Below are 14,574 nucleotides of genomic sequence, written 5' to 3'. Positions count from 1 at the left end.
GCATTGTGTTTTTTAAATTTGATGATTGTTTTTTACCAACATAGTGCATTACAGATTACATGATCATATAGGCACCCTATTTGGCACGATACGGGTTAAATTTCTCTGTAAATTTCTGGTAACTTCATACCAGTCAATTTCATCCATAGAAATTTGCCAATAGAAGAGAAATTTACTATGGGCATTGTGTTTGTTGAAATGTACATTGTGTTTTGTAAGGTCCAATTCATCTAAAGAAATTTGCTAATAGCATTGAAAATTACAGTGTGCATTGTGTTTGTTGAAACATACTATGAGCAGTGTGTTTATAATACCAGTCAATTTCATCCAAAGAAATTTGCCACTACCAGAGAAAATTATCTGTGCATTGTGTTTTGAAGCTTCAAATTCATCTAGTGAAATTTGCCAATAGCAGAGAAAATTACTGTGCGCTTTGTGTTTTTTGAATTTGATGATTGTTTTGTACCAACACATAGCATTACAGATTACATGATCATATAAGCATCCCCTTGGCAAAATACGAGTTAAATTTCTCTGTGAATTTTTGGTAACATCATACTAGAGAAATTTCTGCAGATAATTTTCTATGTGTGGATTGTGTTGACAATCACAATAAAAAATATATATATTCAACCATTGTGTCACGACCCAAACTCGCCCCTATGGGTTTAGCACCGTAACCGGCCAGTAATCCGAGATTATCGAAGGCCTGCTTAACAGTAATACAGTAGAACAGAGTACAGGGGCCTGACGGAAGCCAATACAGTAAATAAACAATGTCCAATGAGCAGTGACAGTCTATATGCAAAAGACTTTTTCATACGTATATGCAGTCAGTGACAAAACAGTATGTACATCATTCAGTTCAGGGACCTGATCCTTATTAAACAGTACGGTAATAGTCTACAGTTTACAAAACAGAACGGAATGGGAAAAACTAAAACACCCCATAGCCTTAACTTGACAAGCTCGGAACCTCGTAGTGAGGCACATAGGTTGGCTTGACAAAACTGGAGCTTAACCCCAACACTTCTAGCCACGGTCTGGTGCCTGTACACCTACATATATATATATATATATATGAGCAGTGAGCTAAAGCCCAGTGAATAACGTAATGCGTAAAGAGGTTAAGAATGAATGTCCTTACAGTAATGAAAACAGTTCGTTAATTCGGTATATCAGTCATTCAGTCATATGTGGTACATCCATTAGCATAACAATACAGTAAACAGTAGGTCTTAAACGACCGAACAGTAAATGATGGCCATCAATCAGTAAACAGTAGTGGTTCCAACAAGGGAACCGACAGAGATCTCTGTAACAGTAACAGTAAATAGTAGTTGCTAAGGATGCCACAATACAGTTCAGAATATAGGACATACATTTATTCAATTAACAATATCAGTTCAGAAAGTAGTACAGTTCAATTGTTTAGAAGATAATCATTTTGAACATATCTTTACACAGTTGTTACTCACAGAGTTCTGGGCTACAGTAAAGCTAGAGCGCGTCCCCAGTTGCCAACCCTACACAGTTTACAGATTGAACACACACAAAGCTACATAGTTGGGAAAGATAAAAACTTAATCCCTAATTTGCCTCGGTGTGTTCTACATCTATATCCTCATTAGGATGTCTTAAACTAGGCCTAAGAATGCCTAGGATGGAATGAGGATGCAAAGATGCATTCAGAAAACAGTTTCAGAATTTCAAAAAAACAGAGCCCCGCTCGAGCTCAGGTTTCCCTGCTCGAGCGGACATGCAACAAAGGTACCCGCTCGAGCGAAAACTACCCCGCTCGAGCGGACTGTAAAAGTACTGGATATGTGAAATCTCTGCTCGATGCCCGTTCGACGTATGCTCGAGCGTGAGACACAGGCCTCTGCTCGAGCGGACTGTAAAACAGTGCAAAGTACTGGATGCTCGAATTGCCCGCTCGAGCGCCACTTACCCCCGCTCGAGCGGGAGTGCAAAGTCTAGAAAATCCAGATTGCACCTTCAAGCTTAAAACCATGTTTTGATGCATAAATTTCGATCCTCTTGGGCCAATTTTCTGGAAAACTCTTGTAAACACATAATATTACATGGCTCAAAGCTCAATTTGTGAAATCGAAACCCAAGGGTAGTTCAAACAAACCCAATTTCAAATCAATTTTCATAACAACAATTCAAATGAACATGCATGAGTTTTAAATCAATTCAAAGCTTCAATACATGCTCTAATGATCCAAATCTTTCAAAAACATAATGGTTTCATGAACCTTAACTAGAACTTGTACATGCATGCAACAATTATCCATGAAATCAACTTAAAACTCAACAATACCAACATGCATGCCTGGAATGAGCTCTAACTCAACATTATTAGAATAAGACATGACTTAGCTCTCTAGAGGCTCAAGAACCATGCAAGAACAATCTTAAATACATCAATGAAAAGGTGAAATCCTTACCTAAGTCTGAATTATAAGGTGTAGGAGCTCAAATTCACAATTATCTTCTAAAATCTCCAAGTCTACAAGCAATTATCAAGGAAGAACTCACTTTCTCTCACTCTAACTCTCTTGGTCGGCAGGAACAAGGGAAGTGAGCTGAGCAAATGTTTGATCTAGGTGTAATGAGGCTCAAAGGTGGTCTTAGATAGTGGCCACTCACAATGGCAAAATAGTAATTAAGTCAACAATGCAATTTAACACATTTTAATCTAATTTAATCATACCAATTCAGTTTTCAGATAAATATGCCATAATTTCACATTAATTCTAACGATCATAGAACATCAATCGATTTCAGATTCGGCCGCCGATAAGGCCTTCAATTAACAGTTTAAACATAAAAACTAAACAGATAATTAAACAGTCAAACAGATAAACATGCAATTAAACAGATACAATCAATCGATTCAGTTTCAGATTTCAGTTAGTCAGTTCAGTATTTCAATCAAGTCAATTACCAGTCATAATCAGTCTCAGTTTAGCAGTAATCGGTAATTAATCAGTAATTTATCGGTAATCAGTGTGAGGGTTGTTACACATTGATAGCTATGGAATTTACATTAGTCAAAAAAAGATATATACATATATGTCAAACATCATCATTCCTTCAATGTATAAAAAAACAAATTGAATGGTTAATCCTAATTACATTGTGTACATTGTCTTTCTTTCACTAGTGTGCTTTCACTATTATACTTTTGGTTCTTCTTCCGGTGGTATTTGAATTGGTTCTCTCTATGATCGGCTAATTTCAGTCATAAATCTCTCTATGATTTCTGCCCTCAACAACCTTACGTCTTGTGTGGACAATTTCGAGCTGATAGGTTCATGGTTGCTATATTGTCTTATTATGTAGCATATAAAGAGGCCACAATCCACACTGCATACAAATTATAGGTATAGTTAGTTTTAAAAAACATTCAAATTAGATTATCTTATTTATAGATGTTGTATGAAACTTATGAATCACTATCTTGTTGTGGAGCATTGTTGACATATTCAAAGTCGTAATTTGTGTTTTGTGAGTCTATCAATTTGAAAAAGAGTTGTGATTGTGCCTCTCTTTCAAGGCAAGCTTTCCAAAAATTCTCCACATAATCTTGCTGCAAAAAAATAATTTTTAAATAACAGAGAAATTTACAGACAAATCAATGGAATTCTATGAAAATTATCATCACATAAACATTATCATGGATCAGAGAAATTTGCATTCGTTACCAATTGTTTTACATCTTTGACATATTTGTCTTGTGAATCATCCCTCATTGGCCTTAGTGAGTTGTAGAACTTTCATAAATTGTCTTGTTTGTCCAAGACTAGAGTGGTCCAGTGATTTCCATTTGTTGACTTCTCATTACCCTCAATATTTATCGAGAAATGGAGGAACCTGTAGTTCCTCCATGCTGTTTCAAGATGCTTGTCAAATAATGAGACTCGAAAAGTTTGATTTTCTGTCATCTTGATAAAGTTCTACGGTCAGAGAAAATCAAAAAATGGTTATATTATGAGAAAGTTGAAATAATAGGAATTTAAGAAATATACACACAGAGAAATTTTAAATGCACACAACTAATCAGAGAAAATTAGACTAGTGACACAACTGGCTTCAAGAAGTATCTTAACAAGAGAAAGCTGTAAGTAAATTCTAGAGAAAATCAAATAAAAGAGTAGTAACATACTAAGCTCATGCATGTGAAAAAAAATGAAGTTGGTTGTTGTCCTTTTCTCCTTTGGTCAGCAAATAGGATCTCTCCATAGCCATCAATGACCTGAAAAATATGATTTACAATTGTAACATTGGTTTATAAAGGCTGATGGAACATTGCAAACAAATTTTGATGAAAGACTTACATTGTTGGCAATTTCTTTTTCCTTTATTAGGTTTCCAATATCTTCTATTTCTTCATTTTCTTCTCTGGCTTCCGCTTTTCCATTGCTTGCTTGATCTTCTTGTCCATTGCTGGCTTCTTGTTCGTCTATGTTGCCTTCTCCTTCTTCATTCCCTCCTTCAGATGAATCTTCTAATGTCTTCTTGAATTTGACAATTGCCTTTTTTGATTCTTTCTTCTTTTTTATACCAAGACAAAACTCCTCTGATGGGTTTTTAACTAACTCCTTGTTATCTATCTGTAATGGGAGGCTCTTTTATTAGAGAAATGTAACAAAATTCAGTGAGAGAAAAAATTCAAATAAGGCAGATAAAATTCATCTAAGTGATACTAATGGGAAACAAACTTTAGAGAAAATTGTATAGGCCAGAGAAAATTATAGACAAGGAGATAATTTTATGAGGCAGAGAAAATTATGAAACAAGCAACATAATTTAGATATCAGAGAAAATCAATCAGGGCATATAAGTTAGTGTTACTATAATTGTGTTAGAGAAATTTGGATTCCAAAGAAAATTCATTACAAGGGCAGAAATAAACAGTGTTAATCAAAAAAGCAAGGCACATAAGTTATGGGCCAGAGAAAATTACACACAATGAGAAACAATTTTATGGGCTAGAGAAAATTATGAAACAACCAACATAATTCAGATATCAGAGAAAATCAATCAGGACATATAAGTTAATGTGTTACAATTGTGGTCACAGAAATTTGGATTTTAGAGAAAATTGATTACAATGGCTGAAATAAACCAATGGTAATCAAAGAAGAAACATAAATTGATAGTTCGGAGAAAATTCATCTAAATCAATCAAGGCACAAGAAACAAACTAGTGGTCAGAGAAATTTTGAAATTTCACTGAGATTTCAGTGGCGATAGAAATCTAACCTGTTGAGGTGCAAGAGAGTGGACTGGTGTCTTCTGCAGCTGTTTGGTCAAGCTTTGCAGGTTCCACTTGGCGCATCTTGGGAATTCAGTTGTGTTACTGTCTTTCGAGTCAATGATATTCACATGTTCACATAGCCAATATTGTGATGGAAATTAAAGTAATTAAATTTTGCTAAACACACAAATTTGTAAGTATGATAACTGTAAATTTGAATAGAAATTATACTTACCAGTAATGCAATGACACATCCCGTAACTTTTTCTGGAGTTTTGTGCAATGCTATGATAGAATCAATCAATGTTGTTGTGATTGCTTCTGGCCAATCATACTGTTTCATTGATTCAAGAGGTTCTACATACTTTATAAAAACCCACCCTATTGAATTCCCACTTGTTGCAAAAAATAGGGTGAGATACAAGTACAATATAACAATGATTGCTACATATAGTTGGTTGTTTGCCTTTCATTGCTTTGACCAAGGTATTTTTAAGAACAGGACCAGTGAGTCTTGTGTCCTTTTGGAATCTTCTCCTTAGAAATGCAGATTTTGGATTTTTAGAGTATCTTAATGACATGGGTCCATTACCTCATTACAAACCAAAAATCAAGGTCATGTCATTGGTTGAAAAGGTCAAGTTCTTTTTACCAACTGTGAATGCTTTTATTTTTTCATTGTAACATTGGATTATTGCAACTACATCATTATCAGATTTCTTAGATTTCCTTGGATCCATCCTTCCAATGGTTAGAGCTTGGATCAAATACTAGAATAGGGTCTTTTGAAGCTCTACAAGTTGGTTTGAATTAAATTTAAGTGTATGAAAAAAGGAGACAACAGATGAGAGGTTGGATCGGTATTGAATGCTGTAATGAGTTCTCTTTCTTTGGAGTTTAACAAGTTTTTTCCTCCTTGAGCTTGAGTCTTTTGAAGTTGGGGTATTCGTCTTGATGCTAGTTGCTTCATCACCTTGGATTTGTGTATTTTGGGAAGGAGTGTGTGGTGTTTTGCTGCTTTTTGATCTTAGATCATAAGAAGACTAAGAGAGTTTCTGTTTCTTGCTCGGTGTTTCCGGTGTTTTGCTACTTTTACGTTTTGCCATTTCTAGACAATGATGAAAACATAAAGATGTCAACGTTAAATCCCAGAGAAAATTAGACATGCCAAAGAAAATTAGACACTAAAAATTAAATGTCAGAGTACTAATTGTTTTCCTGTGGAATACATCTAGCCACAGAGAATTTCCATTCCCAGAGAAAATCAACAAAGCTACATAAACATGGCAGATAAATTTTTAATAATTGTTAAAATTACATATAGAAGTAAAATATAGTCAGGAAAAATTCAAAAAAGAAACATATATCTAGCAAGCACAGAAAATGAATGAAAGAGAAAAGTAAACATGGCAAGCCAAAGAAAATTTTCATTCCACAATTAGCAAGATAATTAAAGAAAGCAACATAAACATGCCACTGAAAATTACACAACATTGAAACCAATAATTGAACAAAATAAACATACCAGAGAAAATTATACATTCTAGAGAAAATTACACATTTCTTACAAAATTTCTATTCCAGAGAAAATTTCCAGTCCATAATATTAAAATGCCAAAGAAATTTACATACACAACCAGAGAAAATTAAACAAGATAGAGACACACAAAGAAGAAAAATGATGTGGCCAGAGAAAATTATAAATGCCAGAGAAACTTATAAATGCCAGAGAAACTTAGACACAGACAAAAGAGTAAAAGACATTCCAGAGAAAGATAAACATTCTAAAGACAAATACATATTCCAGAGAAATTTCCAAAGCAAAGAAATTTATAGACAAAATCATAGAAACATGTTCAAGAATAAGATCAAAACACAGAGAAATAACTTTTTCAAAATAAACATGCCAGAGAAAATTCAAAGAAGAAACATACATTCCAGTCAATAATATTAAAATGCCAGAGAAATTTACATACACAACCAGAGAAAATTAAACATGATAGAGACACACAAGGGAGAAAAGTGATGTGGCCAGAGAAAATTATAAATGTCAGAGAAACTTAGACACAGACAAGAGAGTAATAGAGATTCCTGAGAAAGATAGACATTCTAGAGAAAAATACATATTCCAAAGAAATTTATAGAGCAGAGAAATTTATAGACAAAATCATAGAAATATGTTCAAGAATAAAATCAAAACACAGAGAAATAACTTTTTTTTTCAAAATAAACATGCCGGAGAAAATTCAAAGAAGAAACATACATCAAGCAAAAACCAGAGAAATTTAAATACCAGAGAAATTTACAAGTAAAATCACACAAATATGTTCAAGAATAAGTTCAAAACACAGACAAATAACTTTTTTCAAATTCATGCAGCTTTTTATTACGAAATTGAAACCCTAATTAATGGAAGGTTAACATAAAATGCAATTAACTGTGTTTCCAGAGAAAATCTAGGTGGATTGTAGAAAAACTTACCAGAGTTAGGATGAAACTTTAATTACGAACTGATATGCCCTGAGATGAAGATGCGATGTGACGAAGATGAACTGAGATGACGATGAACAGTGAAAATGGGGTCAGAGAAATTTGTGAGAAAGGAATGAAAATGATTTTTGCAGAAGATAATGAAACTCTAATGTTGATGGTGAAGATGATATTGAAACCCTAATTCTGTTTTTCTCTTGCTCGTGAAGATGGTTGGATGCTTGGAATGGAACTCAGTCGTTGGAATCCAATTTCGTTTTTGTGTTGATTTGTGAAGGGTATTTTTGTCCACGAAATAATTAAAAATGCGCGCCATATAGTTCAGGGACCTGATGCATCACTCTTTTTTTTCTTGGTGTCCTTTATGCTCAAAATTAGTATTATTAGGGACCTTAAAAAAAATTCTCCTTTTTATAATACATCTACTTTTTAGTTTATCCCGCACGAACACTAATTAATTAAATACAGAATTATAAGCTAATCGACACACAAACATATAGATATATAGAGAAATTTTTGGAGTGTTGCACCCCTAATCATGACATTTGCATTCGTTAGTTATAATCTATTATATTATTAGTTATGACTGATTGTAATATTAGTTATGATCTAATAATTTTATATTATATATATGTAATACTTGATTATAACTTAATTTTTTTTATTATAACTTTTATAATATTAAGTTATATTATTTATAATGACCAAATATATAAATAACATGATTTACATATAGTGCACGCTCTTTAACTTTAACTATATAAATAATATATGATTAGATGAGGTGATACTCTATTATTTTTACATATAAAGGGACAGACAAGAGTTTCTGTAAAATCACAATTCCACGTTCATTGTATATAAGCAAAAGAACAAAATGAAGGGGCTTAAAAATCACAACGATAGCAGTCATCATGGTGTACGGGTTTGATTTTAAAACAGCATTTTAGCTAAATATTACAAAAACGTAACTGTGACACATTGGCTTGTAGTATACCACTATTGACTAGCTCTATCTGACAGTTCTAGAAACATTGGCTTGTAATATACCACAATTGACTATCTCTATCTGGCACTTCTTGAACATGTCTGCGTATTTGGGCGAAATATTTGGTAGAGTAGCTGGGCTCGTTCCCCAAATAACACCCAACCAACCATTAAAAGAAAAAAGAAAATCATTTAATGCACATTAATATATATTTGAGAGATAAAATACTTGAATATATACTTAGCCTCCGTTTGACAAAGTGATTTTTAGATTTTTTTAGTTATTTTAATTACAAAAGATAAAATAGGTTATTTTAGTCACAAAAAATAAAACATCGCATCCAACTCATAATCATTACATTCTTCTCTTACAAAAAAAGTCAAAAAAATCAAAAAATCAAAAAGGCCTTCCCAAATCAAACTTTTTAGCCCAGGCTAAAATAGTCAAAAAAGTCAAAAAGTCAACCTACTTCCCAAACGAAAATTTTTGACATAATACAATTATTCTGAGACTTGAACTCATTACTAAAGATTATTAGGATAAAATTTTACCATTAGTCACGGAAAAGTTTACAATATGCACCATTTTTAAATGATACACATTGTAAAAAGTTATGATTTTTTTTTATGATGAACATTATGATTGTTTGTAATGTGTGTTATGACATTTTGTAATAAAGTTATAAATAGTGAATTTATGATGTGTATCCTAAAGTTAGGAATGAAAATGTTATGATATTTTGTAATTTTTATTATGTCACTTTGAGATTTTGTTATGATATTTTTCAGTGAAAAAAATTATGACTTTTGTATTGAAAAAATTATGAAACAAATACCGTATACACATTTTTGAGAGTTCACTCCAACCAACCATCACTCCTATAAATTCCTATCCACTTCCTCATACAATTGAAAGAAGAACAACTAAAACATCCTTTTCATCATCAAACTTTTTTTGGGGGGTTATTCTATCATCAAACTTTGCCTGCTGCTTGTTTTAGTGCAATATCTGCAGATCCAATATGGGTTTTGTTGTGGGAACCATAAGCATCCTTATTTCAAGCAGTGTGTGTTTGTACTTGCTCTTGGTTCTCATCAACCTCTTTCACAAACTATGGTGGACTCCAATTAAGATAGAGCGTATGCTGAATTCACAAGGAATTGGAGGCCCAGGCTACAGATTCATCCATGGAAACACCAAAGAAATCCGCACCATGAGAGCCGAGTCCATTAGCAAACCCATGGATTTATCCCATCAAGTATTTCAGAGACTCCAGCCTCATATACACTCTTGGCTCAAGATTTACGGTACTTACTCATCATTAGTTTCATAATTTTATTTTATTTTTGACATATTACGACAGTAGTCTCTATATTTAGTTCTCCATGTGTCATTTTGGTCTTTATAATTTTAATTTACTCATTTTATTTTAATTTGATCCAAAACATTTTTATTTTATAAAAAATGCATAGAAGTGACGTGTATTATATTTTTGAAATGAAATTATAAACTTGCTACATTCGGTGAGTAATTTCAATCAATTTAATAATTATTTACTATAAAAATATATTATCAATTAGATTAAATTGATATAAAATTTAAAATTAAAAATTAAAATTGAATCAATTAAAAATTTAAAAACTAAAATGATATAATGAACAAAATATAGGACCATCAATGTAAATTATCTTTTTTTTTTTTTTTCTTCAATCCTAGTTTGATTTTCTTTCATGATTTTAAATTGCGGTGTCGAAACGTGTGAGGATATCAATTGTGGTCTAACTGTGTCGAGTACATATCAAGTGCATGTTTGGGTAGAACTAAAAAAACAAAAGAAAGTTAAAAAGTCATTATAGAAGCCAATATATATATATATATATATATATATATTTTTACGGAAAACAAAAACACTGGTCAGACGCCAAAATAAACCGAAATGCCTCCGTTTTTTTTCACAGATTGAATTGAAGTCAAGTGTGGACAAGCAACCTGAACTGAACAAAAAAAAAAAAAAAAAAAACTGTGTACATATCTTCTCTGGAGCCCCCACTACACATTGCATGCACAAGCCGTACTCGTCTTGTCACGTGACGCACAGTCAGTACCAATAGGGGAGTAGGGGCAAACAGGTCATTTGCATATTTATTATAATATTATAATATACATTTCTTTCGTAAAAACATTTTTTTTTCCTAACTTCTTTTTGGCAAAAAATCATAAAGTACTTATAGATCATTCCAAATAATTTCAAAATGGAATAAAGCCGTTATGAATTTTTAAATTCATAAATAACACTTCTAAAACTCAATCGTCATGTTTTATAAAAAATAAAAAAAAAAATTTAAAATTTTTATATTTTAAGCAACAGTACCAATAGGCGGATAACATATATGTTTTTAAATATATACAATTAATCTGTTGAAGTGACGGTTTTGTTATTAGGGAAATGTTTTACACTTACCAAGAGTAAGAAAAGTTACCAGTTTCGTTATGATCGATGAAGCTATGATTTGCACCTCTAAAGTTGTGAATAACGAAAGTCATATTTTTTTTTGTTATAAAAGTATTGCCCCTCTAAAGTTGAGAATAACCAAAGTTATATATATATTTTTTTTTTTATAAAAGTAAATACTTTTTGTGAGGAGCACAAAAATTAGATTTTTTGTGATCAAATCATATCATACGTATCATTTTTCGAGTTCATATGGTAGCCTTTCTCCTATTATGAATCGATGTCAATATCTAGTTCACAATGTCACGCATTGCAAATTGGCTACTTTTGTTTATTCATTTATTTAATTATTAGCTGCTTTTGTTTATTTATTTATTTAATTAATTTTTGGGGGTGAAACAGGTAAGAATTTTCTTATGTGGAATGGTCCAAAAGCTCAGTTAGTCATTACGGACTCGGAGTTTGCCAAAGAAATACTCAAAAACAAAGAAAAAGCTTACATTCAAATGGAAATAGAAGGCTACTTAAAGAAGCTATTGGGTAATAACAGTATTGTGACATCTGAAGGTGAAAAATGGTCAAAGTTACGAAAACTAGGCAACCATGCTCTTCATGCAGAGAGTTTGAAAGTACGCTTATACTAAACTTCTTCTTCTTCTTCTTATTATTATTATTATTATTATTATTATGCCACACCATTAAAATATTGATGATAAAATGTCTAATAATTTAAAAATTGTTAAATTAATTACAAATCAGTAGAGTGCAAGTAGTGTATAATATGAATCGTGCTCCATTTGTATGAAGGGTATTGGTGTCACATTCACTTCATCAATTTACGATTAATTTTTCTCATATCTAATTCTTATGATAATTCTCCAATAAAGCTTGCATAATGCATCATTATTACCAAATAATTTTTAATTTTGTTAGATTAGTGACAATGGTGTATATCTATTGTATAGAACATGGTTCCAGCAATGATCTCTAGTGTGGAGATGATGTTAGAAAGGTGGAAGCATTGTGAAGGCGAAGAAATTGAGGTGTATGAAGAGTTTAGATTATTAACATCAGAAGTTATTTCAAGAACAGCTTTTGGGAGTAGTTATTTAGAAGGAAAAGACATATTTGAGATGTTGACGCAGTTGGGTATTATAACTGTCAGAAATGTTTTCAAAATCAAGCTTCCTGTTATCAGGTAAATTCATTTTGTTAAATTTCAGTCTTATTAACAGTAATCCTAACTTGATTATATTTCGATTCAATTGCACGTGGCTTTATACATGGACTAACCACTTCATTTGATGGGCCCCACAAGATATTAGTGTCATTGCTTCCTAAATAAAGGTGGGACAATTCATATGACGTGGGTAGTGAAATGTAAGATACCAAATTAAACACTACCCAATATATTTTCCACAACATTACTTACAAATTAATCATTATGAAATATTTTTGTATGAAGATTCTTCTATTTTCTTTTTTTCTAGCTAATGTAATATTATTCATTAAGATAGAATAAGCTTATAATAGAATATAGATCCGTAACAAAATAATTTTTTGCAGAAAAAAAGAAAAAATAAATAAATGAAGAAGAGAATTCCAAAATCATAAACTTGTTAGGTTTTTCCTATTTCACTGACTAGCTTTAGGCTTTCTTTCTATCAAGTAAGGACAACAATCAAATGTAGATAGTCAGGCAGTATCCTTCATTTTTTTTTTTATCGTTTCATTAAATTTTCCAATTCATGGAAGCAGAGAAGAAAAGAAAACTTTCCCTACAAGAAGTATAAATTTTCCAATTCATGTAGATAGTTAGGCCAATGCTTGATGGTTTAGAAAACATAACATCTGCCTTCGAGAAAAGAAAACTTTTATTTGTAGTGGTAGTTCAATATTAAAGTAACAAATGATACTGATGCTGCAAATTATAATTACTTGATCTATTCAATTGTACTCAAAGTACAAAATATTCAAAGATTCTAATATTTTCCCAACAAGAAGTATAATTTTGATTGATCATTTATACATTTGTGCAGTCAATTTTGGAAAAGTATTGACGGTATAGAATCTGAAAAACTTGAAGAAGGGATACGAGATTCTATTTTAGAGATTATAAAGAAAAGAGAAAACGCAATGGCAGAAGTTGGCAACTATGGGACTGATCTTCTTGGACTACTTGTGAAGGCAAGTCATGATGAAGATGAGAATAAGAGGATTACAGTGGAAACTGTGATTGATGAGTGCAAGGCCATTTACATTGCTGGACATGAAACTACAACCACCTTGCTTTCATGGTCTGTTCTTCTTCTAGCAATCCATACAGATTGGCAAGAGGAAGCAAGAAAGGAGGTCCTTGAGATGTTTGGCCAGCAACATCCAAATGCAGAAGGCATTCCAAGAATGAAAAAGGTACACAAACACTAGTGATAACAAAATCAAACTACATCTCCTCTAGTACAAATATAATGAAGAACGCATACCATTTAATATTAACTGGACTTTTCTTTTCCTTTTTGGTACAGATGAGCATGATCATTAATGAGTCTCTAAGACTATATCCTCCTATCATGTATATTACAAAAAAAGCTCAACGGAAAGTCAAACTGGGACAACTTACTCTTCCGGCCAATATAAATGTGACTATTTTGATATTGGCACTTCATTTTGATCCTCAAATATGGGGAGATGATGTGGATCTTTTCAAACCAGAACGATTTTCAGAAGGAATTGCTAAAGCTACCAACAACAACCCAGGAGTGTATCTTCCTTTCGGTTTTGGACAACGAAGTTGTGTTGGCATGAACTTTGCAATCAATGAAACAAAAATTGCCTTGTCAATGATTCTGCAACGCTACGCCTTTACTCTATCCCCAACCTATAGTCACTCGCCAGTCCAACTTTTAACAGTTCGTCCGCAACATGGGATTCAAGTCAAGCTTCATCCTCTCTAGTATAGTATAGACAAGTTTTGCTAGTAAGTTGGTTTTTTTGGGTGAAGATAGTAATAAACCTTTGCAGTTTCTATTCAATCAGTTGTACACCATGATGGCATTTGAAGATTGTTGAACTATGGTGGAGTGAGTGACTAATAAAGTTTTGTAAAAATATTTCTATATATATATCAATAATCACATTAGTTTTATAAAGACATGGTCAATTTTAACATTTATTTAATATAATTAATGCCCTTGACTATTTGTTTGATCTCAATATAATCCCTTCTTATTTAAATTCTGAGGCGAGTATGTTTGATTGAGCATTTGAGCCAATGGAGTGGAGACAATTGGAACGTGGAGCGTCATAGTGATCAATGGATTTATAAAGCTTGACTTGTAATGGAGATCAGGCTTTTTTAAGTTTGTGGTGCGTTCA

General features: G+C 32.3%; 1 protein-coding gene across 1 annotated transcript; it reads left to right on the top strand.

The window, feature by feature from the left end:
* Window positions 1–9,457: 9,457 nt before the first annotated feature.
* Window positions 9,458–14,348, top strand: LOC114287117 (cytochrome P450 CYP749A22). Its single transcript, XM_028230399.2, has 5 exons — window positions 9,458–10,054; window positions 11,602–11,828; window positions 12,165–12,397; window positions 13,239–13,611; window positions 13,725–14,348. The coding sequence occupies exons 1-5, from the start codon at window positions 9,769–9,771 to the stop codon at window positions 14,151–14,153; spliced, it is 1,548 nt and encodes a 515-aa protein (XP_028086200.2). The 5' UTR covers window positions 9,458–9,768; the 3' UTR covers window positions 14,154–14,348.
* The last annotated feature ends 226 nt before the right edge of the window (window positions 14,349–14,574 follow it).

This window comes from Camellia sinensis, chromosome 11 (genome assembly GCF_055761805.1).
Source record: "Camellia sinensis isolate YWXY chromosome 11, ASM5576180v1, whole genome shotgun sequence".
Lineage (NCBI taxonomy): Eukaryota > Viridiplantae > Streptophyta > Magnoliopsida > Ericales > Theaceae > Camellia > Camellia sinensis.
Note: the sequence above shows the minus strand (reverse complement) of the source record. Positions and strands in the feature narration are given on the sequence as shown.

What these genes read in the sequence shown, in the direction of transcription:
- LOC114287117 (XM_028230399.2), top strand. Translation starts at nt 9,769, where the DNA reads ATGGGTTTTGTTGTGGGAACCATAAGCATCCTTATTTCAAGCAGTGTG. An exon ending in CTCTTGGCTCAAGATTTACG is followed by an intron (nt 10,055 to 11,601) that starts GTACTTACTCAT and finishes GGGGTGAAACAG; the next exon opens with GTAAGAATTTTCTTATGTGG. An exon ending in GCATTCCAAGAATGAAAAAG is followed by an intron (nt 13,612 to 13,724) that starts GTACACAAACAC and finishes TTTTTGGTACAG; the next exon opens with ATGAGCATGATCATTAATGA.